Source organism: Kogia breviceps, chromosome 3, assembly GCF_026419965.1.
Source record: "Kogia breviceps isolate mKogBre1 chromosome 3, mKogBre1 haplotype 1, whole genome shotgun sequence".
Lineage (NCBI taxonomy): Eukaryota > Metazoa > Chordata > Mammalia > Artiodactyla > Physeteridae > Kogia > Kogia breviceps.
This window is the reverse complement of record NC_081312.1, coordinates 24,355,626-24,383,457: the sequence shown is the minus strand read 5'-3', so window position 1 is coordinate 24,383,457 and position 27,832 is coordinate 24,355,626. Positions and strand designations below refer to the sequence as shown.

At 42.5% G+C, this 27,832-nt stretch overlaps 1 protein-coding gene across 27 annotated transcripts in view; it reads left to right on the top strand.

Annotated features, from left to right (window-relative positions):
- The window catches only part of NRXN3 (neurexin 3), a 1,710,573-nt gene that overhangs the window by 463,060 nt on the left and 1,219,681 nt on the right, over positions 1-27,832 (top strand). For 15 of the 27 annotated variants that reach the window (XM_067027952.1, XM_067027949.1, XM_067027965.1 and 12 more), the window contains 3 exons: positions 6,689-6,990; positions 10,844-10,867; positions 12,731-12,892. In XM_067027952.1, the coding sequence (XP_066884053.1) occupies positions 6,689-6,990; positions 10,844-10,867; positions 12,731-12,892 (488 nt within the window). The remainder of the gene's footprint in view (positions 1-6,688; positions 6,991-10,843; positions 10,868-12,730; positions 12,893-27,832) is intronic. The other 12 variants (XM_067027973.1, XM_067027953.1, XM_059057591.2 and 9 more) reach the window with 1 other exon arrangement.

Below are 27,832 nucleotides of genomic sequence, written 5' to 3'. Positions count from 1 at the left end.
GGCCCTAAAATACATGGTAAGGGAAATGGGACAGGAAGAAGCAAGAGTATAGTCACTTGTGCAGTCTTTTTCCTTTTTTACTCAGTGTGTTCCTTCCCTAATTCTAGCAGGAAATGTCCTTAGATGATGTATAATAGAATTCCCTGTAGTAAAAAGATTTCTGTTTTTCCCCTCGTTTTTGCAAATACGATAATCTCACAGCTCAACAGCTAACTTGATGTGTCTTGTCTACCCATAGCTTGTAAGAAGCCTTTCGAGGTGGAAATTGTTGTTCTGGATGTTGCATTCTTAGCAGGTTGCATGGAAAGAAAACAGAATTGTGCAAGAACAAACTCACAGTTGCCTTAACTTGTTCCTTTGCCAGCAAACAACCCAAACTGGTGTTGTAGCTCAAGGCGACTTTCAGAATTGAGTGGATATGTGGTCCCTGTAGGAATGAGTAGAACAACTGTGGAACTGTGGCCTTCTCAAAAAGTTTATTTCTGCTTTGTGTACCCCTTGCGTTGGGCTTGTCCTTCTTCCGTCATCATCATGGCTTCTTTGCCTGCGTAGAATTGGGTGATATGTTAGTTTACAACTTAAGAACCTGAAAACCTCACGTTGCAGCTGCACCAACGGAGGAGGGACAGTGCTGTCCCTGCTGAATTTGTGGATCAGAGGAAGGGAGTCAGCGGGCCAGCCCCAGGACCGCAGGACATCCCTTTGTCTGGCAGGGAGGGCAGCAGTAGCTCGTGTTTTTGTGCGTCCTTAGTTCCAGGGCTGGCCGGCCAAGATGGCCAGCCGGGGTTATCTCTGCATTGGTGCAGACTACAGTACCATGCTGCAGCGGAGGCCAGTTGAAGGACAGATGATTCAAAGATGAGAACAGTTTTGCCTCTGTCTCTGGGGCATGTCCTCAGAAGCTGGCTCCCCCTCCGTTTCTAGAGAACGGCAGGTGTTCTGCTCAGGACCAGTGCCTGCAGCCACTCCAGAGGGGTTGGCATTTTCATAGGCTCTGCCAAGGGGTACCTAAAAATTCCATTTCTCGGGCTCTCTGGCTGATGACGGTGAAGAGTGTGATCTCAGTTTGACTTTTTCCAACCTGCTACCAGGGAATTTTGGAATAGAGCCAGCCCCACTCCCTGACGCCCCTGCGTGGGCTCCTGTTGCCTGAGTGGGCTCTTACCTGTCACTGTCAGTGGTTTCTCCTTTTGACACATGGAACTTCATGCAGTTGCAGGATGTCAGATACAGGACCCTAGGTACCTATTCCCTGAGAATTTGAGTTCCTGGCGAGGTGGTGTGATGTGGTGGCAAAAGCAGTGGACTGAGAAGGCTAAGGTTTTGGAACTGGCCTAAATGCTTCCAAGCTCCTTGGATGCCCTATGTAAACTGTGTGCCCCCTCTTCCTTACATTAATGTAATCATAGCAAAGTGACCTCACAGAGTGTTGAGGGAATACAAACAACAATTAAGAAAGCATTTGAGCATTTGGAAATATATGATATTTTAAAAACTGGGAATAGAATCCTTCCTTACGCATTCCTGACCTGTTCTCACTTGAGCCCTTTCATGCCTAGTGCTGTGTCCTTGTCCTCAATTTTTACCTCTGGCCCTTGGTTTTCCTTGGCTGCATTTGGATCTTAAGTATCCTATGGCCTCTGGTTTTCCAGAATGTCTGCCTCTCAGTTCCTTAGGTTGTCTCTTCTAGGAACTTTTGCTTCCATTCTTGCCCAAAGAAATGCAAATCTCACTGGGTTATATCAACATTCAGGTTGAACCAGTTTCAGGCACCCCCTGGAAAAGTGGTTCATGTGTTCCCTTCTTTTAACTGGGCTCTCTGCCTTCAGCTCTCATTTCTTTCCAGTTCACTCTCAACCCAGCAGAAGTTGGGCTGCATAATCTTGTATTTTAAAAATACAAATCTGACCCTCCATCCTCTCAGTAAAATTATGCGGTCGTTCCTCAGAACCTTCAGAGTAAGGTCCAAATTTCTTGATCTCACAGCCTAGGACACCAAGCTATCAGGAACCACAGGCCCAATTCAACAGTGATATGCATTTCTTCATACCTCTTAGGTTGTATGGTAATAAAAAAATGACAGAATATTTTAATCTGTTTTGGAATTTCTCAGAGAAATAGAATTATTACATAAATCAGTAGTTGGATGTTTTTTGGGAGAGAGTGGAAAATAGGACTGAGTAAATGCTTGTTAATGCAATGTGTATATCAGTACTTGGATTAGCAAGCCATTTGAAAGATCAGTGCTTTATATATCTTACACAAACTGATTCAAAACCTTGAGTTATACTTATCTCGATTGCATCTAGTATTTAATCAATTGGACACTTACAAATAATGGGTAAACGGTTTGTTGTCATACGGGGTTGAGCTCTGCTTTTCGTGCAGTGAGAGTAACATTTTTATTTTAACACTTATCCAATTGATTGTAAACTTTGGGGTGATATAATCTAAATGAATCTAAACAGTCCATTAGCCATGTCAGTGCCTACCCTCTTGCCAATCTGTAGCCTTATGCTAAGCTGTTGTGTGTTACTGTGTTACGTAATCCCCTGCATTCATTTTCTCTACCTATTTAGCCTGAATACATACAAGGTGACTGAATTGTCTCTTCAACCTCCTCCTCAGTGTAAACACTCAGTATAGAAAACAGATTTGGGGCAGTCTTACATTTTTCTAATGGAGAGTTTGGAGAATTGAATGGGCTTAGAAATGTGTTTGTCACTATTTGGTTTTGCACCTTTTAGTTTTGTTCACTATCAACTTGGTATGTATGGTTTTCAAGGTGATAAGAAAATGCTCGAGCTTTAGCCACTGGAAGGAAATTAAGACAGATTGAGATTTTAGGAGAAAAATGTCAGTTGTGAGAGTATACAAAGGAAGAATTTCTTCAAGGTCCTCTCTCTTTCTTCTTGCAAGCCCCTTATTTGCTCTTTTAAAGGCTGGGTCATGCACTGCCTATGCCTCTCCTTCCTGTAACAATCAGGAGGAAAGTATCCCATGAATTAAAAATGATATGATTTTGCTTATCTAGAATACGATTCAGAGAGTAGCTTTCGGTGGTCGATTGTTTGTTGACATGTGAAGGAGACAGCCAGCATCTGGGGTGATGCTGCTCTGGTGTTTTTCTCCAGCCCAGGGAAAGGGTAAACTGGGAAAATTCATCATTGAATGAAGAGATTGGGAAGGTTGTGAACTTTTGCAGCAGTTTTCATTAGGTATTTGCAAAGGAATGTACTCTCAAGGCTACATAAAAATCTTCATTGATGAATTTGCATGGACATTAGCATACATATGCATGTGATTTACATAGACTTTTTTCCTCACGTGGGTTTTATTTCTTATTTATTTATTGTGATAGCCTCTTCTCTTAATGATGTCATTTTTCTTCTATGGCCTTCCACATAAAACAAGTTCTTTTATTTTAAACACATGGATTCCGGGGGCGGGGGGTGGGGATGCAGGGAAGGGAAACATTTCTTTTGATGAGTAAATGTGATTTACATGGGGTAGGAGGATTAGGTCTCTGGCTCAGTTTATTCAAGGTTTGTGATGGTTTGTAAGTCAGTACATGGTTCAGTGGAATCATTCATGCCCTTTGAGAAGCAGAGTAGGAGCATGTGCTGTATCCAGAATGATGGGCAAAAGGAAAGGTAACTGATATTTAGAGGAAGGTCCAGAGGCGGTAGAAGTCCAGAGTCGAACTAACTGTCTGGTCTTGGGCAACTGACTTAATTCCTAGTCATCAGTTTCTTCCTTAATAAAATAAGGGTGTTAAATCAGGCAATCTCTAAAATCCTTTAAAGCTCTAAGATTTATTATTTTGATAGACTCCTTAGTCTAATTATATAAAAAATATTAAGCACCACATAGCACATTAAATAATATCTTGGTGCCTTGCTGTTCTGTGTCAGGCCCTTCCCCCTTTGAAGGGTACTCAATGATTAATTGAGGCTTCTCTTTAGAAGCATTCCTGGGCTTCCCTGGTGGCGCAGTGGTTGAGAATCCGCCTGCCGATGCAGGGGACACGGGTTCGTGCCCTGGTCCGGGAAGATCCCACATGCCGCGGAGCGGTTGGGTCCGTGAGCCATGGCCGCTGAGCCTGCGCGTCCGGAGCCTGTGCTCCGCAACGGGAGAGGCCACAGCAGTGAGAGGCCCGCGTACCAGATTAAAAAAAAAAAAAAGAAGCTTCCTTGCTCATTTATCTCAGTTCACTGGGCACACAAGGTGTAACTTAAATGTTTATAGAAGACTCCCACTAATATACCATGTGGGGTGCCAAGGACAGGCGTAGTAGTTGGCTGTGTGTACATTTGCATTGTTAGGAAAAGAGCTTAGTGGTGATAAGTGAATTTGATTTGCTATCTTCTGCTCTAAATTAGGGTTACATCCAGTCTACTGAACAAGAGCTTGTCCAGTTGAATTTTAACAAAACCATTTCTTTAGAAATGAGAGATCATGAAGATAGGGCAGTAGGGGATTGCATGGATGGACCCGTTTCAAACAGACAGACAGTGCCAAATTTCTGCTCTGTGATTTCGGGGGAACTAATTTTGGTAAAATGCATCTGGCATGGGTTATGTGCTGAGTAGTACTCGCTCCTTGTATGTGTAAACAACACTGGTCCCCTAGAGGTGGACAAGTCCCTTTTGCTTATACCAGTGTGTGTGCAAACAGAAATGTGTAGGTGTACACACATCCTTGAGGCCCTCTGGAAGATTTAGGACACACTTAATCTCTTCTGACTCTCTGGAGTGTGAAGTTAAGGCTCATGTTTTAATGATGTGATGCTGCAGTGAATTCAACAGTATATATTGGGTGGTCATCTCTTCACATTGTAAGAGTGACTCCTTTACCTCATGATGAGAAAATACTTATTTGATTTTACTTAGGGAACTTACCAAGGGCTATGATGGTCGATAAGGATATGAATTAGTGTGGACAAGCTTTGGTGAATAAGGCGGAGAAGGGAAAATAGAGTCCCCTCAACCTTACTTTGTAGACCATGCCACCCCTCTTTAAAGGGAAGCTGCATATCTAAACTTGTAGTCGCCCATTTCTTTTCATTGAGGAGGTGCTTTTGACCAACGCTGATATGAAGTAGGCCACTCTCTAAATGAGGCTGCCTGACAAGAGGACAAATGGAGGTGTACGTGCTGAGTGTCTGTGTTATAAATCACATCAACAAATAATTAAATAGAATACATTCTGTTCTCTTAACCTTGAAAAATAGACCTTTGACACTACCTGGTTAAGTCAGGTTCACATTTAGAGTTTTTGGATTCCTAGGAGTTCTGCATTGGGAAATACCAACACAGGGAGAGCCAGCCCCTCTGGTCCTCAGCCTGTGGCCTTTCCGCTTCCTCTGCCCACATTCAGCTCCATCCTGTATCACAGAGGTCTGGTATAAATGCATGTGGATGCCTTGACCCACATGACAAAGCTCTGTCCAGACCTGTGCAAACAGTCCCCCAGGGTTAGCCCTCAGACCTTGAGATATGCACACTGAGAGCATGATTTGCCTTCAGAGAATGGATCCAGGAAGGAGGACTGCACAACCCCTGGAAACAGACTTGGGGCTCTTTGGGTAGGGAATTACAGGACCCCAGGGTCTCGAATATGGTCTTGACAGAGAGTATGAGTCCCAGTGGAATGCCATGTTGGCTCTGTGGACCCCTGGTCCTGTGGAGAGAGATGTTCCGTAGGATGGTCAGACCAGGCCATCTCAAACAGGAGACCTCTAGGGCAGAGGTCCCTTTGACTGTAAGGGAAGTATTGCTATCTTATCAAAACATATTTTACCAAATTCCATTCTGTTCCCTTTTCCTCATCTGCTCAAGCATTTCCTCAGGTCCAACCTCCTCTTTAAAAACCCAGTCATGTTCCACTGGGCACAGGACTCTACCATGGAAACCAAAGTTAGCTTGGGTTATGGATGGATGGAAATTAGAGCCAAATCTTTCAGGCTAATTGATTTTTAGTTATCGTTCAATAAAAGGTACCTAGAGCTAAAGAACCCTTTGTCAGAACAGTTAATTATCCATTCTAAACCAGCTCTTCTACAAGCATTTAAAAGCCAATATTGGGCTTCCCTGGTGGCGCAGTGGTTGAGAGTCCGCCTGCCGATGCAGGGGAAATGGGTTCGTGCCCCGGTCCGGGAAGATCCCACGTGCCGCGGAGCGGCTGGGCCCGTGAGCCATGGCCGCTGGGCCTGTGCGTCCGGAGCCTGTGCTCCTCAACGGGAGAGGGCACAGCAGCGAGAGGCCCGCGTACTGCAAAAAAACAAACAAAAGAAATAAAAGCCAATATTGATGCAAAAGCAAGTAAACCTCACTTTACCATTTTGCATGAAATTTCCCTTTAGGTTTTTCTCTGAGAAAATTTGAAGGAAAGGTAGCAGGCTTTCCTGCACCATCGTGTTAGTCTTCTACCCCTGTGTGGACATATAACTTCTCTGCAGTTACCTTCTCTACTAGTTTCCCTGGTGGTTAGATACGAGTCTTGTGGAAGAGTTAGAGGGGGTGTTGTGCTGGTGTCAGGCCTCTGGCAGGGACACTGCCCTGTGTGCGTGTGCGTGCGTGTGTGTGTGTGTGTGTATGTGTGTGTGTGTGTGTTCTGTTTGGTATTTGCATAGACCTGGCTCATGCCAGTCAAGTGTTGACTGCTTTCCACTTTTCTTTCTCTGTAGCTCGAGAGGAGAATGTGGCCACTTTCCGAGGCTCAGAGTACCTGTGCTACGACCTGTCTCAGAACCCAATCCAGAGCAGCAGTGATGAAATCACCCTGTCCTTTAAGACCTGGCAGCGGAACGGGCTTATTCTGCACACGGGCAAGTCGGCTGACTATGTCAACCTGGCTCTGAAGGATGGCGCAGTCTCCTTGGTCATTAACCTGGGGTCTGGGGCCTTTGAGGCCATTGTGGAGCCAGTGAATGGAAAATTCAATGACAACGCCTGGCATGATGTCAAAGTGACACGCAACCTCCGGCAGGTAATGGCTGAGGGGAGAGAGTGCCCAGAGGCTCCCCTTAGGTGGCTGGGGAGGAAGTCTGTGAAGTAGGTGGTGGGTTAGGTTACATGGAGAGGGGTAGAGATACCCGATGGGTTTGGATTTGTCGAAGTCAGACTTTCTCCCAGCCTTTACAATTTCACAAGGATAATTATTAAAATATGTTTCTTCTCTTACTTCAATTTTCCATTTGTGCTTGTTATTTAAGAAAAAAAAAAATTCAGTTGTATAGATAAAAGTTATAAATACTTTCCTTTTGTTTTGCTTTCCATTTTATCAGTTTCTTGATTACCTTTGAATATTGTATTATTGTTAAATCAGTTAGGGGTTAGCGTTTTGTTTCTGCAGCTTGGTAGATTTTTCTCATTCTTTGAATATATGTTTTTCTTTTTAATTAAGTTAGCCATTGCCATGATGCCATAATTTTAATTCCTTCCAGAAGAAGTCTTTCTTTTTCTCTTCCTTTTAATTTACCAACCCCTCGTCCACTTTTATTCTTTCTGTTGGGTTGTTGTGTTAACCTCTAGCCTCGGAGTGAATTCGCTGGGATCTTTCTGAATTCCTTTGTTTCTCTGTTCCTTGGGGTTGTGGTATACTTTACTGCCCCTGTCTCTACCTCTGACGCTCTTCAGTTGACTAGGAGGCCTGGAAAGTGGAAGGACCCACATAAAAAAGTCAACTTTGGAGCAGCCTTTCCTGGTTCTGTACGTGCTTGAGAACTCCCATCACTTGCTGATTCTAAGCAGGCAACTCCATCAGGTGACAACACTCTCAGAAAGCCTTGGCCCAGTGAAGCTGTTTTCCGTTTCATAACTAATAATAATGATAACAATAACAACAATAGTAACACCTCACCAGCCCACATCAGGAAAAAATTAAAAACACTTCCTGTAAAAGTCAAGGTCTGTTCTGAGGCTGCCATTTTCAGGTTCTGTTTTCGCTTGGTTTTTCTACTTGTGAGTTTGTCATTAAACCCAGTTGGACAGCATTCATCCTTTATTAAATCAGAAAGCGTTATGTAAATTTCCAGAAGGTGCTTATCAAATTTCCTTCTGCAGTGTGATTGATTTAATGCCTTCTAATGTAAACATGAAAGCATGAGAACTGACAGGTGTTTGCCTGTGTTTTCTGTTTGATAAAAGTGTTAACTCCTTAATAATGCTCAGTAAATGGAAAAGGCTCCGCCACATTGGAAACACACAATATTCGAAATGCCCATTTCCATCCACACTTAAGCATGTCAAGGAAGCCCCGTGGTTGGAGATTCTATTCTATCTGTGATGAAGGTGCCAAATCCTAAGGAATCCCCCATCATCTTCATACACATAGGTCGCACATTTTTGAATCACCGTTCTATGTTTCTCCTGCAAGGCCAAAGAATCCTGTTGCTGATGTTTCCTTTCATCTTTCCCCACCTGTACTTACAGGAGAGTCCCCGTCAGCTGCCGAGAGAGCCCACATCAAATTTTCATTTGCTAACATATAAGGGCTTGAAAGGTTTGAGTAGCAGAGACTAGAGCAAAAAGTAGAATATGACCTTTTGTCGGTTTTGATTGGTAGTCGCACAGTAATACCCTTCTGGCGTTAGTCAGTTAAGGGGGGATTTGCACGTACTGGGGAGCGGAATCAGGTTGTGGGTCTCACCAGCCAATCCGTTTCTCTCTCTCTCTCCCACCCCACATGCTTCTTTGCCGTTCTAGAGTGATTCCAATTAGCTGGAAAAGGCTCACTTTCATTTCCACTAAAAACACTTTTCTAAAATAGACTTGGGCCCTAATTCAGCCCTTTACTCTGAACTGGGGATGAACCAAACTGTAGTTCAGATATTGGTTGTGCTGAGTGAGTCTGAACAAGCAGAGGAAGGCAAAACTATACGGTTTCTCTTCCAGGTTCTAAGAGCCGACTCCTCTCTGTGCCCTTGGACAAAGCGTTTAACCTTTCCACACCACATTTTCCATTTGTGAGATGGTGATTACAGTCCTCCACGCGTGGTGGCTAAATATGCAAAGCACCTTATGTTCCAGAAGGATTATGAGCTCATCCATGGTCTGGGTGCTAGACTCGCTGGGACATGCACATGATTTACATGCTGAGTGTTCTTTCAAAGGTGACTTCCTCTGTCTGTCCCCATGGATGCAGCTAAGCAGAGCTCGCAAGACAAGGCTACTGAGGCCCTAGGGTGTTGGGGGCATTTCTCGGCAGAAAGAGTATGAATCTTGTAGAGAAGGTGCACCTAAAATTGGACCGCGTCGGAATCTGGACTGAATTGTGTATCCAAATGCAATTTATTGAAAGAAGAAAAAAATCTCAGAAAAGCAGAGTTGATTTTGCAAATACAATCCTCTCAACCCTGAGTCAGCTAAGATTATTATTTTTCCCATTAAAAATACATTTATAACATCTTTTTGGGTTCCCTAGGATACATTTGAAGGGGTGGGAAGCCCCTGTCTATTTCAGTTAAACTGTAAATCACTCCATAAATATTTGACAATAAGCTGATGGCAGTCTCGCCTCCTCTTTTGGTAAGGTTGAATGGCTTCTGTGGTAGAGATTCATCTGAGGAAAGCTTACTTGGGGTTTCCTTACCAAATGGAGCAGAACTTTCCCCTTTTCTTCCTTTTTGGTCATCTGCTACGGTTCTACTTTTGGGCCAAGTCAGGCCAAGGTCAGGTACTTCATTGGGGGTTCTGATTAATGGAGGGAATGTGGATTATCTGTTCTAAATTATAACCAGGACCTGAGTCCAAGGTCATGGCCATCACAGGAAGTGCTTTACCTTTGTATGCCACTTTAGTCAAACCACAAACACAAAACTGGGGTTAACCATCTTGTAGCCTTCCAGACTCCCAGCTCCGGGTGTGTTGGCAATTTAACATTTGAAAACAGCGGAGAAAAGACTAATTGTAGGGCTTCTCTAATCATGTTTAACCTGCCAGTCCTCTCTCTGCTATCCATGCAAGAAATTGCTTAAAAGCTTGAAAAGCATTCTTAAAAAGGAATGAGGAGAGAGTGAGTCTAACAGGAGACATTCTGGCAAAGTAAACAAAGTAACATTATTGGCTGGTGAAGGAGACTCCAACTATTTTGATGCGTTCTAACGACACAGTTATTTCAACCTGAGAGAACAGGAAAGAGGAGGAAGTTGCCCTCCTGCCGCACAAATCCACACAAAATCAAGGGGGTCCGTGGATCTTTACATTACCTACGGAAACCCAGAGTAAACTACATATGTAGCCTTCCTATGCTAGATGTGACCTGTAAATGTTTTAAGATCTTTTTGTCCTAGGAGAAAATCATGATTGTCCATGCATGTAATCAGAGACAGGTGTGAAAAAACAATCCCCCAAATTATTGGTATTTCAGCTCTCTCTATTTATCCACCTGTGGAACGATAAACCCCTGGGGGTCTTTTCTTTCAGGACAGGTGGATTGTGTTTGTGCTAGAGGGTGGGAAGGGAGCAGTGCGGTGTTCTTTCAGAACAGCTCTTGGAAAGTTTGACGCTAATTCTGACTGGGGTGAGGTCTGGTCTGAGTGGTATTTGGGGCAAGAGGGGAGTTACACAGACAAGGTGGACTGCAGCTCCTTTCCTGGCTGTGCCCCAGGTTCCAAGGTTTTCCATAGAGTCTTGGTCTCATTGTCTTCCCCCACTCTCTTCTTCTGTGTCGGGTGCCTTTTTTTTGAAAAACTAACACAAGATCATTCATGCAATGTGTCATTTTACTAACCGACTAATGTACTAACACCCTAACGACTCATCTTTGTTTTTAGTTTTTTTAATTAACAATCGTTCTGTTCACAATTTTTAATTTCCTTTCTTCCCCCTTTTCCGCAAAGCACTCAGGCATCGGACACGCTATGGTAAACAAACTACATTGTCTGGTAGATATCATTCTTATTGTCTCTTTTTTTGGGTTTGCCGTGTGTTGCCCCCCTTTTCCTCCCCCAAACCCCCTTTTATCCTCTTTAGAGTTGTTTCTTCTTTTAAAATTTTTTGTTGAATTAAATACAAGCCTTTCCTTTTCTTTAAGAAGAAAATGGAAGGGCATGCACCTGTCCTGACAATATTTGGATGAGTTTGGTTGGGACAGTTTTCCTTTTCTCTACTTTGTAATTTTTTTTTTCCTAAATAAAGGGTTTTTTTTTTTTAAAGAAATGTTCTTTGTTGAGCTAAATTCGTTTTGTTTTGTTTTCTTATTTTGCAAGTTCCAAGTTACAGACTAGGGACAACAGAGATTTCTGTTGAGGACTTTCTTCTCTCCGTGTGTGTCTTCCTACCCCTCACTTGTCCTTTCTTTTCCCCCTTCCCCACTCCCGAATCCCTTTTTTCTTTCCCTTTTGTCTGGCCACAGCTGCCACAGGTGATCTGGAGAGGAAAGTACTCGACTTTCTGTATTCTTCCTTTCCCTCCTTTCACCTTACTTTCCCACCTTGGCCAAAGGGAGCTGTGCCAATTTGTGTTCTCCGTACAAACTCTGCATGGCATGTTCCTGTCTCGTGAATTTCCCCCTGGGCATCAGAATCTGTTCCCTCGTTTTTTTCCCCCTCAGTACTAACAACCTACCAGTCATCAACCCCACTCCACGTTCTCCTCTCTCTCTTTTTTTGTCTCCACGCTTCTTCATGCTCCTCTCACCCTTCATATATTTTGGGGTTGGGTTTGGACTTTTTCTTTTCTTTTTTTGTTAGTAAGGGAGGTGGTGGCAGGCAGGGGAAAGACTGCCCTCTAGTTTCGAGTGTGTGTTCTTCTTTTCCCTCCCCTCTCGTTTTTCAGCTGGTTTATTAGTGCATGTAAGTGTGAAGTGGATTTTGATTCTCTTCTTTAGTGCTCCTCACCCTTGTCCCATTTCCCTCCCTTTTATTCTTCTGCCTTCTCTCTCGGCTCCAGATGATTTTCGCATGGGTGTGTCAGTGTGCGGTGCGTGCACGCTTCGAGGCCCCGTCTCTTCTCTGTGCCCTCTGCGCCTTTCATGGATGTTGGGTGTATGGGTGCTGTTTATTTCCTGTGGGCATTGTTGTTGTTTTGGCTATTATGCCTCATATTTCCTTTTCTTTTTGTTAGCATTGCCTTTTTTTTGGTTTGGATCATTTCTTCCCTGGCTGGTGGTGATGGCAGACAAGGGAGGACAGGGGTTGGTGTCCTGGGCAGTCCGTGGCATGTATCACCCATGACTCATCAAAATCAAGACCCTTTTCCTTCCCTCCCTGAATGCATGTTTGTCGGCGTGGTGTGAGCCCAAAAAGAAACAAATAAAAAAAAGAAAAAGAAAAGAAAAAAGAAAAAAACCATCAACAACCAAAGACCAACCCCCTAACAAACCCCATTGTCAAACATCTCCTTTGCTGTTTCTCACAACCACTGTAAATTACAATCTTTCAAAAGCAAATGATCCTTTTACCAATGAACTGAGACGTCTTGAGGATAGTTCCATTTTCTAGCCTGACTTGAGTGGAGAGGGCAATGGGTAGAGCGAGTTGCTCAGCTTGGCGGTTCCGGAAAAACTCTCCCAGGAGTCGGCAGGGAAACACTGGAGGCTTGGGCCACAGGGAGGCAGACCAGAAAATGGAACTTGGCTGCACATACCAAAATCAATCCAAATTAGAAAGAATACCTCACCCAAATCTTAATGAAAGTGACGCCACAGGTAGGGGAAGCCCCCGGGTTTTGATAAGGACTGTAAGGTCATTGTTGGGATTTTTTTTGTCCCTATGTCCCTCCACCAGGTGACAATCTCTGTGGATGGCATCCTTACCACGACGGGCTACACTCAAGAAGACTACACCATGCTGGGCTCAGATGACTTCTTCTATGTGGGAGGAAGCCCCAGTACCGCTGACTTGCCCGGCTCACCCGTCAGCAACAACTTCATGGGCTGCCTTAAAGAGGTAAGGTTCACGCACTCCATTTAATGCACTGACTGTCTGAGAACAAATGAAATTTTCAGTTCAGTGACTGGATCTGTCCTCTAATCTATTCTATGAGGCCATAGGTTGTGGCAGAAAAGACTGTGGACTTAAAAGTAGAGGCCCTAGGTTTTGAGCCCAGGTTAAGCTGGTTGCAGGACCTTGGGTTCTCCACTTAAGTACCCTGTGGTTCTGTTTCCTCATCTAACTAATGAGGAACCTGATCCCACAGGTATCTGTGCTTTATAAATTAAATGAAGTAACTCAGATGAAAGGAATTTTGAAATCGCAAGGAACTAGACCCGTGTGAAGTTTGATTTTGTATTTTTGACTTGGCAAGTAGGGAAGCCTTAGCTAAAAGTGGCTCAATTTGTGGTTGTGTGTCTTGTCTAAAACATAACATATGTATTATTTTACCTTTGCTAACCTTGGTGTTCCCAAGAGTCTCATTATTCGAGATGAAGGAAAATTCTCAGAATATAATATTAAGGCCCAGAAGACTCGGTTTTCCTTTTTTTTTTTTTTCCTCCCTGAGGACTCGCAACTGTGAGAAAGCAGTGGGGCTTTACCATTACTCATTTATTACTATTGAGCTAATGTGTTGAGACCTCTGTCTGAGAGCAAAGGAGCCTCAGTCAAGTGTAAGTTCAATCTCTAAGGTCAGTTGTTGAGGCAAAAAGAATCACACTTGATTTGCTGGAGTTCTTTTGGCACACAGTGTCATCTTGGTTGCCTCAGATAGCTATACCATTTCCCTGTGGAAATTCCTTGAGAAGCTAACAGTGTTCTTTCTTGTAGATAAAGATTCCTTGTGACATGCTATGAGCCTCCTCTCAGGGCACATGTTTTATTCTTATGGTTATTTGAAATTTGTTACACATCAGTTACATGTAAGATGGCATCACACGTGCTTTCACTCACGCCACTCGGCTGTGAGCTGTGTCTAGACAGGAGTTGCGTCTGTTATACCTGGCATAGAGCAGGTGCATAATAATTATTTATTGAATGGAGACATTTATCAGATAATCATTGGGTACCTTTTTCGTGCTGTAACTAACCTTAATGGCTCTTTGCAAACCAGGGTCTCCGTGTTTGAAGACTTTGTAATCTGGGAAGAGAGATGAGATCTGTAAGGGAACAATTATAGCTCAGGACACTATGTGTTCAGTGCCACAGATGAAGTGATCTCATTGAGCTGAGGAAACAGATACATTTTAGGTGGGAGTCAGCATTGGAGAAGAATTGATATTTGAGCTGGGCCTCGCTGCAATAAACCATGTGTGCATTGAGAGAAAGGGGGAGGAAGGGGAGACATGACAAAGGAGGGAAAAATCCAGTTACAGCTTTGTATTGTTCTTGTTCTGAAGGAAAAATGACAGGAGAAAAGTCTTAGAGAGTTTTCCTCTCTCTGCTGGACATTACCTAGGCTTCTGCTGGCTACAGGGACTCTACAGGTCATTCCCGACGGAACTGCAGTAGACATAGAGCACTTCTTCCCTGGGATTTACTCCGATTTGAATAGAATAACGATATAAACTACTCTGTCTAATGAACCATGAAAGATTCTTAAACACTGTTAAATCACTCCATTGGGATTGCACTCTCATCAGAAATAGATAGGAGCATTCTTGTTCCACGTTTGTAGCTCAGGAATGATTTAGGCGTTGATTGCTGTGGAGAGCTCGTCCATTTTTGTCGTCAAACAGCCCTGAGCCTGGAGTTTCCCCTGGACTGGATCTAGGGGTAGCCTCCAGGACTAATTTTCCCCTGCACACAATTACGTTGAACCATCGCTCCATTATGTATTTTGAGACAAAGGAGCAATTTCCCAACCTCAAATCTATCAATTGGGAAGGATGCCCCGAATATTTTGAAACAAGTCTCATAAAAACATGAAGATATCTCTGCTGATTTTATCCATGCAGAACCTAAAGTAACTAAAATCTGCACACACACGCACACGCACACCCACATACTCACACGCTACACTGTCCAGGTGGAGGGCGGACGGCTTCAAAAGTCTGTGAAAAGTGGTACTTAATAGCTTAAAAATTAAAGACAATTCTGAAAACCAGTGTCAATGACAGAAATGACAGTAATAGTAATAAAAATATGCACACATCTTAGCTAGCAGCTAAACAGAATTTACATCCAGATCAAGAAAGAAAGAAGAAAGAAAGTCCAAAACAGTGAAGGAAGTGGTAGGCGAAACAAGAACTTAATATAAACTTCTGCACCATCTCTCCTTTACGTATATAGTATGGTCTTTCTTAGGGAGTTGGGAGGCCTTCTCATTTGTCTGAGTGCTTTAAACAGATAGCTTTGAGTTTAATGAAATCCTGGCATAGTCTTTCTTTGCATTTAATCATTATAATTCACTCTTCTGTGGGAAAGTCTAGGACATTCTTCTCATGTTCCTGGCATTTCCCTTTGACAATTTCGTAAACAGTAAAAGCTTCCAGCTATGTTGAGACTTCCCTCCTTGATAAATCCCACTTACCCACTTTAAACTGTTTCCCCTTAGAACAGTTAGCAGTTATTTTACAACCTCTTCTTCCCTTCCCTATCTCTTTCTTTCTTTTTCTGTCACCTCTGGCCATTTGTGGCTCTAAGCTGCCTTAAGCTGAGCTGGGTGCTTTTATGTTTCATTTTTTTCAAAAAGGGGACATGGTGAAGACCCTATGGGATTTCTTTTCCAGATTGTTGATACTTTGTGTGTGGCACAAAATAGTTTTTATCTTTGGAACTACAGTTACTTCACACCTGAAAGTTAAGTTCTGGCTCCACTCTTTTATCTATCTATCTATCTGTCTGTCTATCTATCTATCTGTCACATCTTTATTGGAGCATAAATGCTTTACAATGTTGTGTTAGTTTCTGCTGTACAACAAAGTGAATCAGCTATATGTACACATATATCCCCATATCCCCTCCCTCTTGTGTCTCCCTCCCACCCTCCTTAACCCACCCCTCTAGGTGGTCACAAAGCACCGAGCTGATCTCCCTGTGCTATGCAGCTGCTTCCCCCTAGCTATCTATTTTACATTTGGTAGTGTATGTATGTCCATGCCACTCTCTCACTTCACCCAGCTTCCCCTCCCCCCCCTCATGTCCTCAAGTCCATTCTCTACGCCTGCATCTTTATTCATGTCCTGCTCCTGGGTTCTTCAGAACCATTTTTTTTTAGATTCCATATATATGTGTTAGTATACGGTATTTGTTATTCTCTTTCTGACTTACTTCACTCTGTATGACAGATTCTAGGTCCATTCACCTCACTATAAATAACTCAATTTCATTCCTTTTTATGGCTGAGTAATATTCCATTGTATATATGTGCCACATCTTCTTTATCCATTCATCTGTCGATGGACACTTAGGTTGCTTCCATGTCCTGGCTATTGTAAATAGAGCTGCAGTGAACATTGTGGTGCATGACTCTTTTTGAATTATGGTTTTCTCAGGGTATATGCCCAGTAGTGAGATTGCTGGGTCGTATGGTTGTTCTATTTGTAGTTTTTTAAGGAACCTCCATACTGTTCTCCATAGTGGCTGTATCAGTTTACATTCCCACCAACAGTGTAGGAGGGTTCCCTTTTCTCCACACCCTCTGCAGCATTTATTGCTTATAGGTTTTTTGATGATGGCCATTCTGACTGGTGTGAGGTGATACCTCATTATGGTTTTGATTTTCATTTCTCTAATGATTAGTGATGTTGAGCATCTTTTCATGTAGTTTTTGGCCATCTGTACGTCTTCTTTGGAGGAATGTCTATTTATGTCCTCTGCTCATTTTTGGATTGGGTTTTTTGTTTTTGTGATATTGCTGGCTCCACTCTTGAGTCAAAGTGATTGTGGATTTCACCTGTGTGCACAGCTCCTAACTTGATACCAGAGTAAAAGTGTGACAGAGAGGGTCCATGTTATCATCCAATTATTGAAGTACTCTGCATGCCCTAGTTATCAATTCAATATTTATGTCCACTCAAGCATCACAAACATCCCCACCTTGTTCCTTTTCGTGGTTTTGTGTTTTAACATGTCTGTCATATTTTTGTTCTTGTTGTGTCCCCAGCTCTTAGAATTGTTCTTAGCACCTTGTGGGCGCTCAATAAATATTTGCCAAATGAAATCACATGTTTGTAAGTTTAAAAAATAGCTTTTAGATAAATGCTCTTAGGCACTGTTGACAATGTGACTTTCTTGGGATCATTAAAGAACATCCTGACATGGCAATAGTTAATCTTTTAGGAACCTCCCAGCTGTCTGATATGAGTGAAGTATTACATAAAAAGGCCCAGCAAGAGTAAAAGAAATGGGTTGGAACCCACTCTGAGAAGAACGGGATTGAAAAGGCTTTGAGGAGGCATCATAGTATATATGAAAAGAATACTGGGTTTAAAATCAGAAAACCTGATTGGGAATACCAGCTTTATTACTTTACTGGCTATATGGCCTGGAATAAGCCACTGATCTTATTTGAGCCTCAGTTTCCTAACCTATAACATGGAGATAATAAGACCTCTGTTGTGTTCTTAAGAACAAATAAAATAATATACGTAAAAGTGAAACCATACATAAATATACAATGATGTTTTGCTACAGTAATTATGATTAAGGATTATGTAATCATCCTTCTAAAACAGTTTATGAAATAAATATAAGCGTAAGTGAACATACATTAGCACATGCGTATGTTTGTATTTCCCATATTACCAAATCACTATCTGGGGGAAAAACACAACTTTATTCTGAGGTTTGCCTTACTAAAATTCTCTCATCTTCACTGAAATAGGAATAACCCATCCTACCCACCCTCAGTCATTACCTAGTCTGTTTCCTTTGGACACTGGTTTATTTGACAAAGGTCTATCTCCCTTCTATGAAAATGTAAGCTCCCTGAGGACAAAGCCCTCATCTGTTCACAGGTGTTTCCCCAGCACCTAGAAGAGTTCCTGGCATAAAGTAATACACTCAAAGCTTCCCTGGTGGTGCAGTGGTTGAGAGTCCACCTGCCGATGCAGGGGACGCGGGTTCGTGCCCCGGTCTGGGAGGATCCCGCATGCCGCGGAGCGGCTGGGCCCGTGAGCCATGGCCGCTGAGCCTGCGTGTCCAGAGCCTGTGCTCCGCAACGGGAGAGGCCACAGCAGTGAGAGGCCCGCGTACTGCAAGACAAACAAACAAAACCACTCAATAAGCATGTCTGGAACAAATAAATAAATTAATTCATTACTGAGCTAACCTCATGGAACTCTAAAATCTGGTAGAATTTAGATTCACAGGTATATGCTGAAAAAATACAGTATGCCAAAGACTGTGCAAGACACAAAGGTGAATCAGACACAGTTCTTGCCTCAGAGGACCTCACAGTTAGTGGGGGACACACATATAATTTCAAGGAAAAGCAGTTAATGCACCAAAAAAGAGGCATTCACAGGTGCGGTGGGGCTGCTGAGAAGGACTTAGTGTATTATGGGGGTCAGGAAAATGCTGTGGAGGAGATGATGCCCAAGGGAGGCTTGAAGACAGATAGAAATGAACAGGGAAGAAGTGGTGCTCCGGGGTGATGGGGCCACATGAACAAGGGCCCAGAGACAGGGCACATCGTGGTGTCTGGGTGAGGAACTTACAAACAGTTTGCCAATGTCAGGGCACAAAATATAAGATCAGGAGTTCTGAAAATGTATCTGAAAAGTTAGGTAGGGGCCAGGTCATAGAGAGCTTTATATCACACTCTACCCTTGGACTTTAGGTAATGGAGACCCATTAAAGGATCTGAAGTAGTAGAATGACATAGATTGACAGCTTGTCTGTCAGGCTTTAAATTCCTTGAGAACTGAAGTTAGTCCGTCTACTACTTCTACTTGATTCATCTTTTTGTCCTAGGGAGATGAGGAAGCGTTGGGAAGTCTGCTTCATTGGCTTTAGCACTGGGCCAGGAGAGTGCCTCTCTCAGTCTTCAGGTTTCTGCAGGAAAGTGCTTCCTTCTAACTCCCATTTCAGTTTCCAGTGGCCCTCCTTGTCAGGACATTTATTTCTCCTTTCCTCTGTCCTTGACATTACTGAGCTACTATTTTTGGATGAAGCACAGTGCAGTAGAGCAAAGCCAAATCAAGGCTGAGTTGCATGAATAGTGTCTCTATTAGGAGGACCAGGGAGCTGACTAAAGCCCATCACAATATCCTCCTATGTGTTGGCGTCTTCTGTGTTGTTTGACTTGGTTCTTTCTACACCATCTTCCTTTCCCCTCAATCTGTTACTTCTCCGCTGGCATGTTGGTTCTCCATTTGGCTCTCCATTGCCCATGGGGAAGCTTACCTGCTGCTGAGAACTCTGAGACCGACTGGTCTCTCCCACCTTTCTTTTCTCATGGCATCTCTAGTGGGGAGGAAGGAAAGCAGGAGAACGGGGAGAGTGGAACACACATTTAAAGGAAAGAGGATTGGTTAGAACATCATTGTGCACATTACAACCCTCATCCCTTTGTGATTGTTAGCCATTTAAAACTGAATGGGGGGCTTCCCTGGTGGCACAGTGGTTGAGAGTCTGCCTGCCGATGCAGGGGACACAGGTTCGTGCCCCGGTCCGGGAAGATCCCACATGCCGCGGAGCGGCTGGGCCCGTGAGCCATGGCTGCTGAGCCTGCGCGTCCGGAGCCTGTGCTCCGCAACGGGAGAGGCCACAGCAGTGAGAGGCCCGCATACTGCAAAAAAACCCAAAAAAACAAAACAAACAAACAAACAAAACTGAATGGGATTTTGCAGCCAGAGATAGTCTCTGAAAAGATGATTAATGGTTTAATCTGTAATAACTTTACATTTTATAGAACCCTGATAGGAGTCCACATCTGGTGAGCCAAACTATTTAAGGCTGTGTTAATTCTGTTAATTGCTATATGTTTATTTGAATTGCTGGCACCTGTGGGCTTTAGGATAATGTGTTTGTTGTTGCTTTTTTTTTGTTTTAAATATATGCTTATTTTGTCCTGTCTCACTGTCTTTTCTGCTGTCTGTTATGCGATCACAATTTCTCTTCTGGTTTTTCTTTTGTATTGTCCTCTTTCTCACTCGCTATGCTTTTTTTTTTTTACCCCTGTTCTCATTTTTCCTGCCTCTGTGCTTCTCAGGCTCTTGTTTTGTGTCCTTTCTGATTTCTCAGGTGGAGATAAGTCACTCTGTCCATAACTAGGCAAATTTAGGTCATGGCATTGGGCCTAAAAATTCCCTTTTTCCTAGCTTTGAGAATACTGTGTGGTCCCATGATGAGCAAGATCAAGTGAGGGTTTTAGGGTCAACATGGAAGATGAGAGGAGGGTTGACTTGGGAAGCACAAGTCCAGGGTTTGAGTCTTGCCTAGATTCATTCATTATCAGCTGCAAGACTCTTAGCAAGCCACTTGAATGCTCTTAGGCTCAGTTTTTTCATCAGATAATAATACTTACTTCAGGCACTTTCATGTTGGGAACAAATGGGATAAAAAAAAAATGGAGGTGCTTTATAAACTGTAAAGCACTGTGCAAATGCTAATGTTACTATTTATGTTAATAAATGGAACCAAATTGATCAGGTATGTTTAAGGAACCACTTACTGCTATTTGCTGTTTCTGCAATTAAAAAACTGCAGAAGTTAGGAGAATCCAATGTATCTTAAAAAAGAGCAACTGAATTAGAACCTGGCTACCAGATGCATTTCTGGTACTAATTAGAAAACGATACAACCTCTTTGAACACCCATGTCTTGAACCGTAAAATGAGGATCGTTATCACTGTCAAACCAAACACACACTACTGTGGAATACTTCTAACGTAGAAAGACAAGTTGGATAGCAATGCAGAATTTATTTCCCCATTCTTAGGAAGATATGCACAGTGTGAGCTTAGAGGGAAGAATGCCTCGGCAGAATGGAAGGGCCAATACAAAACGGAGACCAAGAGGGACAAGATTCCAACAAGGTAGAAAAAGGTAGAAACATGAATCGGAATCTGGGAAATTGGAAGAATGTAGCAGAAGAAGACAAGAAAGAGGAGAAACTGTGTCTCAGGAGAGGCCTATTGGGTTGACCATAGAAATTGCCATTTTTCTGGGTAAAAAAAAAAAAAGTCAAATGTTGGCAATGTCATGTGAGTCAGTTTAAGAATGAAAATTTTTGAAGAGGATTAATTGGATCTTCTTGAAAAGAGATTACCTTTTGGATTACCAGGAGCTGAAATGGGCAGGGGAGAGAATGGCATTTGATGTCACAGAGGAAGAGGAGTCAAAGCCCTGAGCTCCTGGGGATGTATGATGAGTATGAGGTTTATTTCACAGAGGAGGCAAGGTGTGAGCACTTAGCCCAGGGTGGCTATAAGAAAGTGGTGTGTACCTGAGGAAGACTATCAAGGGGGCTGAAGCCGCAGGATGTTTAGTATTGCAGGGCTATGACAAACAGCAAGATGTTCTTCAGTTAATGCCAGAAGAAGATATTAAAGAATGGTTTGCTACTTACAATTGATGGGCTATTGATGGAGAAGTAAGATATGGTAAACATTTTTTTAAGAGATCTGGTATTCATTTTCCCTTATTTCAATAAATGTGTCTTGATTTTTATTTTCCTTCATGCTTAGTCCAATGATTTAGTGGCATTGACTCCATTCCTGGCTCACCTGATGAGCATGTGAACTCTAAGTCCATCAGGAACTTCCATTACTCTGGCTGTGGTTATTTTGTTCATAGCTGGGCACCTAACCCACACTTAATGTCACAGTTTGGATCACTGACATTCAGTCTCAGGACTCTGTTTATATCTTGTAGGGGGGGTACTTCTCCTTCCTTTGAGCTACAACTTGGGATGGTATAAAACTGACCTTCTGGCCGCCATCTTGCCGCCACAATGGGACTAAAAATGAAGTTAGAATGGAGAAAAGCAGAGCTAAAATATGGGGAGAGACTAGGTTCTGGTCACATTTTAAGGCCCTGGATCAAACATGCTTCCACCTAGACTACCTCTGGCTTTCCAGCCATGACTGATTACATTCCTTCTTCTGTCTAAGCCAGCATGAGCTAGATTTTCTGTCATTTGCAGCAGAGCCCTAAATGATGTGAAAGAATTCCTCATGCCTATTTTACCCCTGTCTTCTCTGACAAGAAAATAGGTCTTTGGCCAGGAAAAGATAGACAAAGTTAGGAAATTTAATATCAGAGCCTGCTGGAAAGCACCTAATTGGTCTGCATTAATTCAAATTTCTTGACTTAGATGAATGATACAGAGGGAATTTGAAAATAAGATTTTTGAAATCCAGTTGGTTTTTGAGAAACTGTAGAGAACGGGGGAGGTTTGTCATGACTAAAGATGGAAAAAGTGTAGACAGTGCAAGTTATGGGCTTACGAACTTCATTGGCATCTGGGAAAGATTTTGGATTGCATTATTAACAGAAGATATGAGCCCACCGAAGAAAAAAGAGAACCATTTAGTCATTCACTAAAAACAAGCCATATAAGCAACTAAACTCACATATTATTCAATATTGTTACTATACTTAAAGCTCAGAAAAGTACCATGGGCCTAGTAGCATAGCTAAATATCAGCAAGGTATTTGGCAATACACTTTGTGATATCCTCATCCACAAGATGGGGAAAAAGGGATTGGATGTAAGAGCTATTCAGTAAAGGAGTATCTATTTAAGTATACCACTGGGCCCTGGTAAATGGGTCCATTTTGACTTACACGGAAGTTTCTGGTGAATGTCCAATGCTTTGTGTTACTCGACATTTATTAGGGGCTTGAGGGAAGGTAAGAGAGCATGCTCATCAACTTTGTGAATGGCAGGGAGCTGAGAATGATAGAAATTATGTGCCTTACTGTTCTGAGACTGAATTAATAAAGGTATGAAAACAAAGGATGCGACAGTTCTATAGTATAATTTATTGGCGAAAATAGTATGCTCTGGAGCTAGAGTTCTTGGCTGCAAAACCCACCTCTATTCCCACTGTCTGTGGGATGCTGGGCAGGTTACTTAACCCTCTCTGTACCTCACTTTGCTTATTTATTAAATGGGTAGAATAATTCTACCTACTTGATAGGGTTGTTGTGAGTATTAACTGAGATAATAATTTTAAAACCCCGGGAGCAGTGCCTGGCATATAGAAAATGCTTGGTAAACAGTGTTTATCAACATCATCATCATCACCACTGATGCTGTGTGATCCGTGTGTGATAATCTGGTTACTGGGAATGTTTCTCTCCAGTTCTGAATGATAAGCGCTTCAAAGGTTAGCTGACTAGTTGACAGAACATGTTTGGAGCTGAGCTGTGAAAAAGATATAGCAGCGTGCTCCAGAGTCTGACGTAAAAAGAGTTGACTGATGGAACCAGGAACGTTTAACCTGAGGGGAAGAGGCCTGAGCTCACGGGTTGAGAGTTGTCTTCATATGTGAAGGACTGTCTTAGGAAGTGGCTTTGAACATGGTTCATGTATCTTCAGGAAGAAGAACTGGGGCAAATGAGTGGAAGCTGGGTATGAAATACAAGGAAAACATTTCAATGAGAGCTGTCCAAAGTTGCCTTTAAAATAATGTATTCTCTGTCACTCAAGGCATCCAAGCAAAGTCTGGGCAACCATCTTGCTGAGGTTGTAGAAGAGATTATAGTGTCAAATGAGTAGACAGTCTTGATTTTCTAGCTTCCTTCTAAACATAAGATCCTATACATATACATACTCCATTCTTTTTTTTTTTTTTCAGATTCTTTTCCCATATAGGTCATTACAGAGTATTGAGTAGAGTTCCCTGTGCTGTACAGTAGGTTCTTTTTTTTTTTTTAAAGGTTTATTTATTTATTTATTTTTAACATCTTTATTGGGGTATAACTGTTTTACAATGGTGTGTTACTTTCTGCTTTACAACAAAGTGAATCAGTTATACATATACACATGTTCCCATATCTCTTCCCTCTTGCGTCTCCCTCCCGCCCACCCTCCCTATCCCACCCCTCTAGGTGGTACAGTAGGTTCTTATAGTTATCTCTTTTATATACAGTAGTGTGTATATGTCAAACCCAACCTCCCAATTTATCCCTCCCCCCCCTTTCCCCTTTGGTAGTCATGAGTTTATTTTCTACCTCTGTGACTCTCTTTCTGTTTTATAAATAGGTTCATTTGTACCATTTTTTTAGATTCCACACATAAGCAATATAATAATTTGTCTTTCTCTGTCTGACTTACTTCACTCAGTATTTCAAATTATCACATTATATATCTTAAACGTACAATGTTGTATGCCAATCATATCTCAATAAAGCTGGGGAGAAAAGTAACCCACATAAGATCCTATAGCTCTGTAGTGAACGAGCTTTCGGAAAAGAAAGAACGGGACTTACTAATTACACCAGGTTCATTGTGTTGAAGCCTTTGCTGATTTATCTCCAAATCGGTCGACTACACATGTCCTGGAGAGACTCAAGAGTCGCCCCTGCGGTAGGATTTGAGGTTCCCAGCCACTGTCATCGCTTACTAGTCACTTATAATTAGTTCTCTTTCCTCAGACCTTCACTGGCATCATCTCCAAAACCATGATAACCACAGCAATCATAATCACAACAATAAAGACTACCGGTTATTGAGCACTTAACAGTGTGGATGCATGCGAAGTATGTCTCTGTGGCCAAGTGCTTCGTATGTATTCCCTAATTGAGTTCTCACAACAAACTTATGAGGTGGATTCTGTTGTCATTACTAATTTGAATGTAAAGACAGTGGGCGCCTTGCCCAGGGCCACTCACTTAGCAAGGGTTGGAGCTGAGCTCTGAATACTGTTGCCGTGGTGACTGCTGATGCGGTCTCTACCAACTCAATCGAAAGACTTGGTGAAGAAGAAAAGGAAAAAGCGTTTCCGGAAAAGGTTGGTAATTCTGTGCTTAAACCCACTCTAGGGAATGGTCTCTCACTGCTATTTAGAGGCTTCCCTTCAGAGGAGAGGTCATTGAATCAGGCAAAAAATGTCCTGCTGGGAGACTGGATATAGTTACGAATTTCTTTCCCCTTGCCATGAGAGGGAGGCAGTTTTTGCTTGATTTCTGACTCTTGACTGGGCAGACTGATATTGCTCAACCTGTTAATGGAGGAATGATTTTTATTATGGGACCTGAGTGGGCAGTAGCTCCTCTTGGTATAAACGCCAAGCAGTGGAACACCTTTTTCCTGAGATGGGCAGCACATCTGTACTTTTGTTCCTGCCCAACATTTCCTGTGAAGTTGGAGCTATTTGCCTCCAATACCCTCAGAAAGCCAGAATGAGGAGCTTTTTGGGCTTAAGGTGAATTTTCAGTCGGATTCTGGGAGTCTCTCATTCAGCTTTGCCATTTGTTTTCTCTTCAGGATAAATTCAGTGGAACTCATTGCTTTCTAAAAATGTCACTTATTTACAGCAAATGTAATCTACCACAGCATTCCCACTGAGACAAAGTCTCTTGTGTCTTCAAATGCCTCAAAGGAGACAGAAAAAGTAGTCCTTGTACACATATACCTATAGGGTTAAAGTCATCATTGAGCTAATTAATTAGCTAATGTTCTTTAAAGTTGCCTTGCAAATGCCAAAACGACTCTGACTTTAGCGTTATGTGCTTCTGTAACCTTGTGTTCCATCGCTCCATGTGGACAGCATGCCACAACTAGTTTCTGCATAAATTTCAAGAGAGATAGAAGGACGCATTTTTCACTTTGAAAATCAGTGAAGATGTAGCGTAGGGCAGCAACATTGCACGCCAATTATCAACCAGTAAAATTCTCCTCCTTCCCTTTCCCCCAGCTTCTCCCTCAGCAGCCAGTATTGGCGGATGGTCGATCTCATACTTCATGGAGAAAAATAGAAAATCTTTAGCTTATGCTGCTAAAACTCTTCTCCCTCCACTTTTAGATTTACCTTCAGAAGTAGTTATTGCTACCTTCTCTTCTTCTGTCTTATAGGATGAGCTCTCCTCCTCTTCTCTGAGTGTAACTGACATTCTCTTTTGCCTCTTCTGAGATTTAGCCCCTTTAAGGAATCCCTCCCTTTTCGGTTACCTTAGATTTTCTCTTCACCTCTTTTCTATTCCCTCAAACTAGAGACATGCTCAAAATAATTTTCTTGATTCTGTTTCCTGATGAATTTGCATCTTAGTTCATTCCTTATTTCAGTGGAAAACTTCTTGGGAGAGTTGTATGCGTGTCCCACCTTCTCTACCTCATGGTTACTCCATACCCTCTGCAATTGCAGCCACCCACGAAAGCGCCACACCTGTCCTCAGCGTTTGAGTAGAATTGTCTTCTGGCTTTGCCTTGCTTACGTTAGGAGCACTTTATTGTATGCTTTCACAGCTCTCGGTTCTTAACTGCCTGGCATTGTAAGTGCTATTACAGTTTATAGTACATTGTATTTTAATGATCTGTGCTCATATGTTTCCCTAATAGTATGGGCTTTTGGAAGCAGGGACTAGGATTTCTACAGATTGAGTATTCCCTTTAGAGTTGCATAAGTCCCGGCACATGAGTATACGGAAAATATTCTTCAAAAAATTAATAAATATTTGTGAATACCAGTAATGAAACTATTGCTTTAAATTTCCATTTCTGCTTATATCCATTTTCTCAACAGCATATCATTCATTGACTTATTCATGAGTGCAGTGTATATTCGTGGAGCAACTACTCAGTTATCAGATCTGCTCTAAGTGTTGGAGTATGTGGTAAATGAGACCATATATAGGGTCCCTGAACTTATGGAATTAGTGTTATCGTTGAAGGAGACTAATAGCAAATCTGTAAAGACCTAATTAAGATACTTTGTGGTATGAAGGAAGTAAGAGACAATAACGGGGTGGTGAGTGGCAAGGAGGTTGGGTCTCCATTATTAGACCGAGTGGTCAGGGAAGGGCTCTCTGAGGAGGTGATAATTAAGCTGGGACCTAAGATGCAAGAAAGAGTCAACTGCACAAAGATCTGGGAGAGGCTCTTCCGATCAAAGGAAGCTGCAAGGATGAAAAGGACCCCAGGCAAGGGAAAGCTTGACATGTTCAAGACATGGCAAGGAGACTGAAGTAGACAACAAGCTAGTGGTTACCAGAGGGGAGTGGGGTGGGGGGAGGGGCAAGTTAGGGGTATGGGCTTAAAAGATGAAAACTGCTCAGTATAAAATAGATATGCAACAAGGATATATTGTGTAACACAGGGAGAATTACAGCCATTCTCTTATAATGACTTTCAGTGGAGTCAAATCTGTAAAAATACTGAATCACTATGCTGTACACCCGAAACTAAAATAGTATTGTAAATCACCTATACTTCAATTTAAAAAAAAAGAAATGGTAAGGAGACCATTGTGGCTGTGGTTCAGTGAGAGCGGGGGATGAGAGGAAAAATGTTTGTGCTTAGACATCCGGCTTGTCTTAAAAGGTCCAAGTTAGGCAATATCAACATATCAAGCTTACTTCCACCTTGGAGTGTTTGTTTGCTGTTTGTCTCCTATCTAGGTTGACTTTCTCTCTCCCTTTATTCCAGAGGACAAGGTGTCCCTCCAGGTTTCTAAGCTCACCTGCTCAACCCTGCTGAGCATCTCCTTCTCTCCTGTCTCCTCCTGGCATCTACTCTTCAATTATCCCCACGCTGTCTTGCACCTTTGATCCTTGCCTCTCTATTTGTTTTTCCTTTGCGGCCTACAAACGTGTGCTAGTCCAGCCTGTCCTTCCATGAAATCCTTCCCTTGACCGGTACCTTCTTAAACTCAGGGAGAGAAAGAATACTTCTTTCCCAGAGATGGTAGGAAAGGAGACAAAACACAGAATGGTTTTGAGGTTTGAGAAAGGAATGATGGGGTGATCCATATCTGTCTAGAACAGAGGCGGGGCAGTGTGTTAAGTGTGAGACGAATGCATGGTTATATATAATCCGGGAGGTTTAGAACAGCTGACACT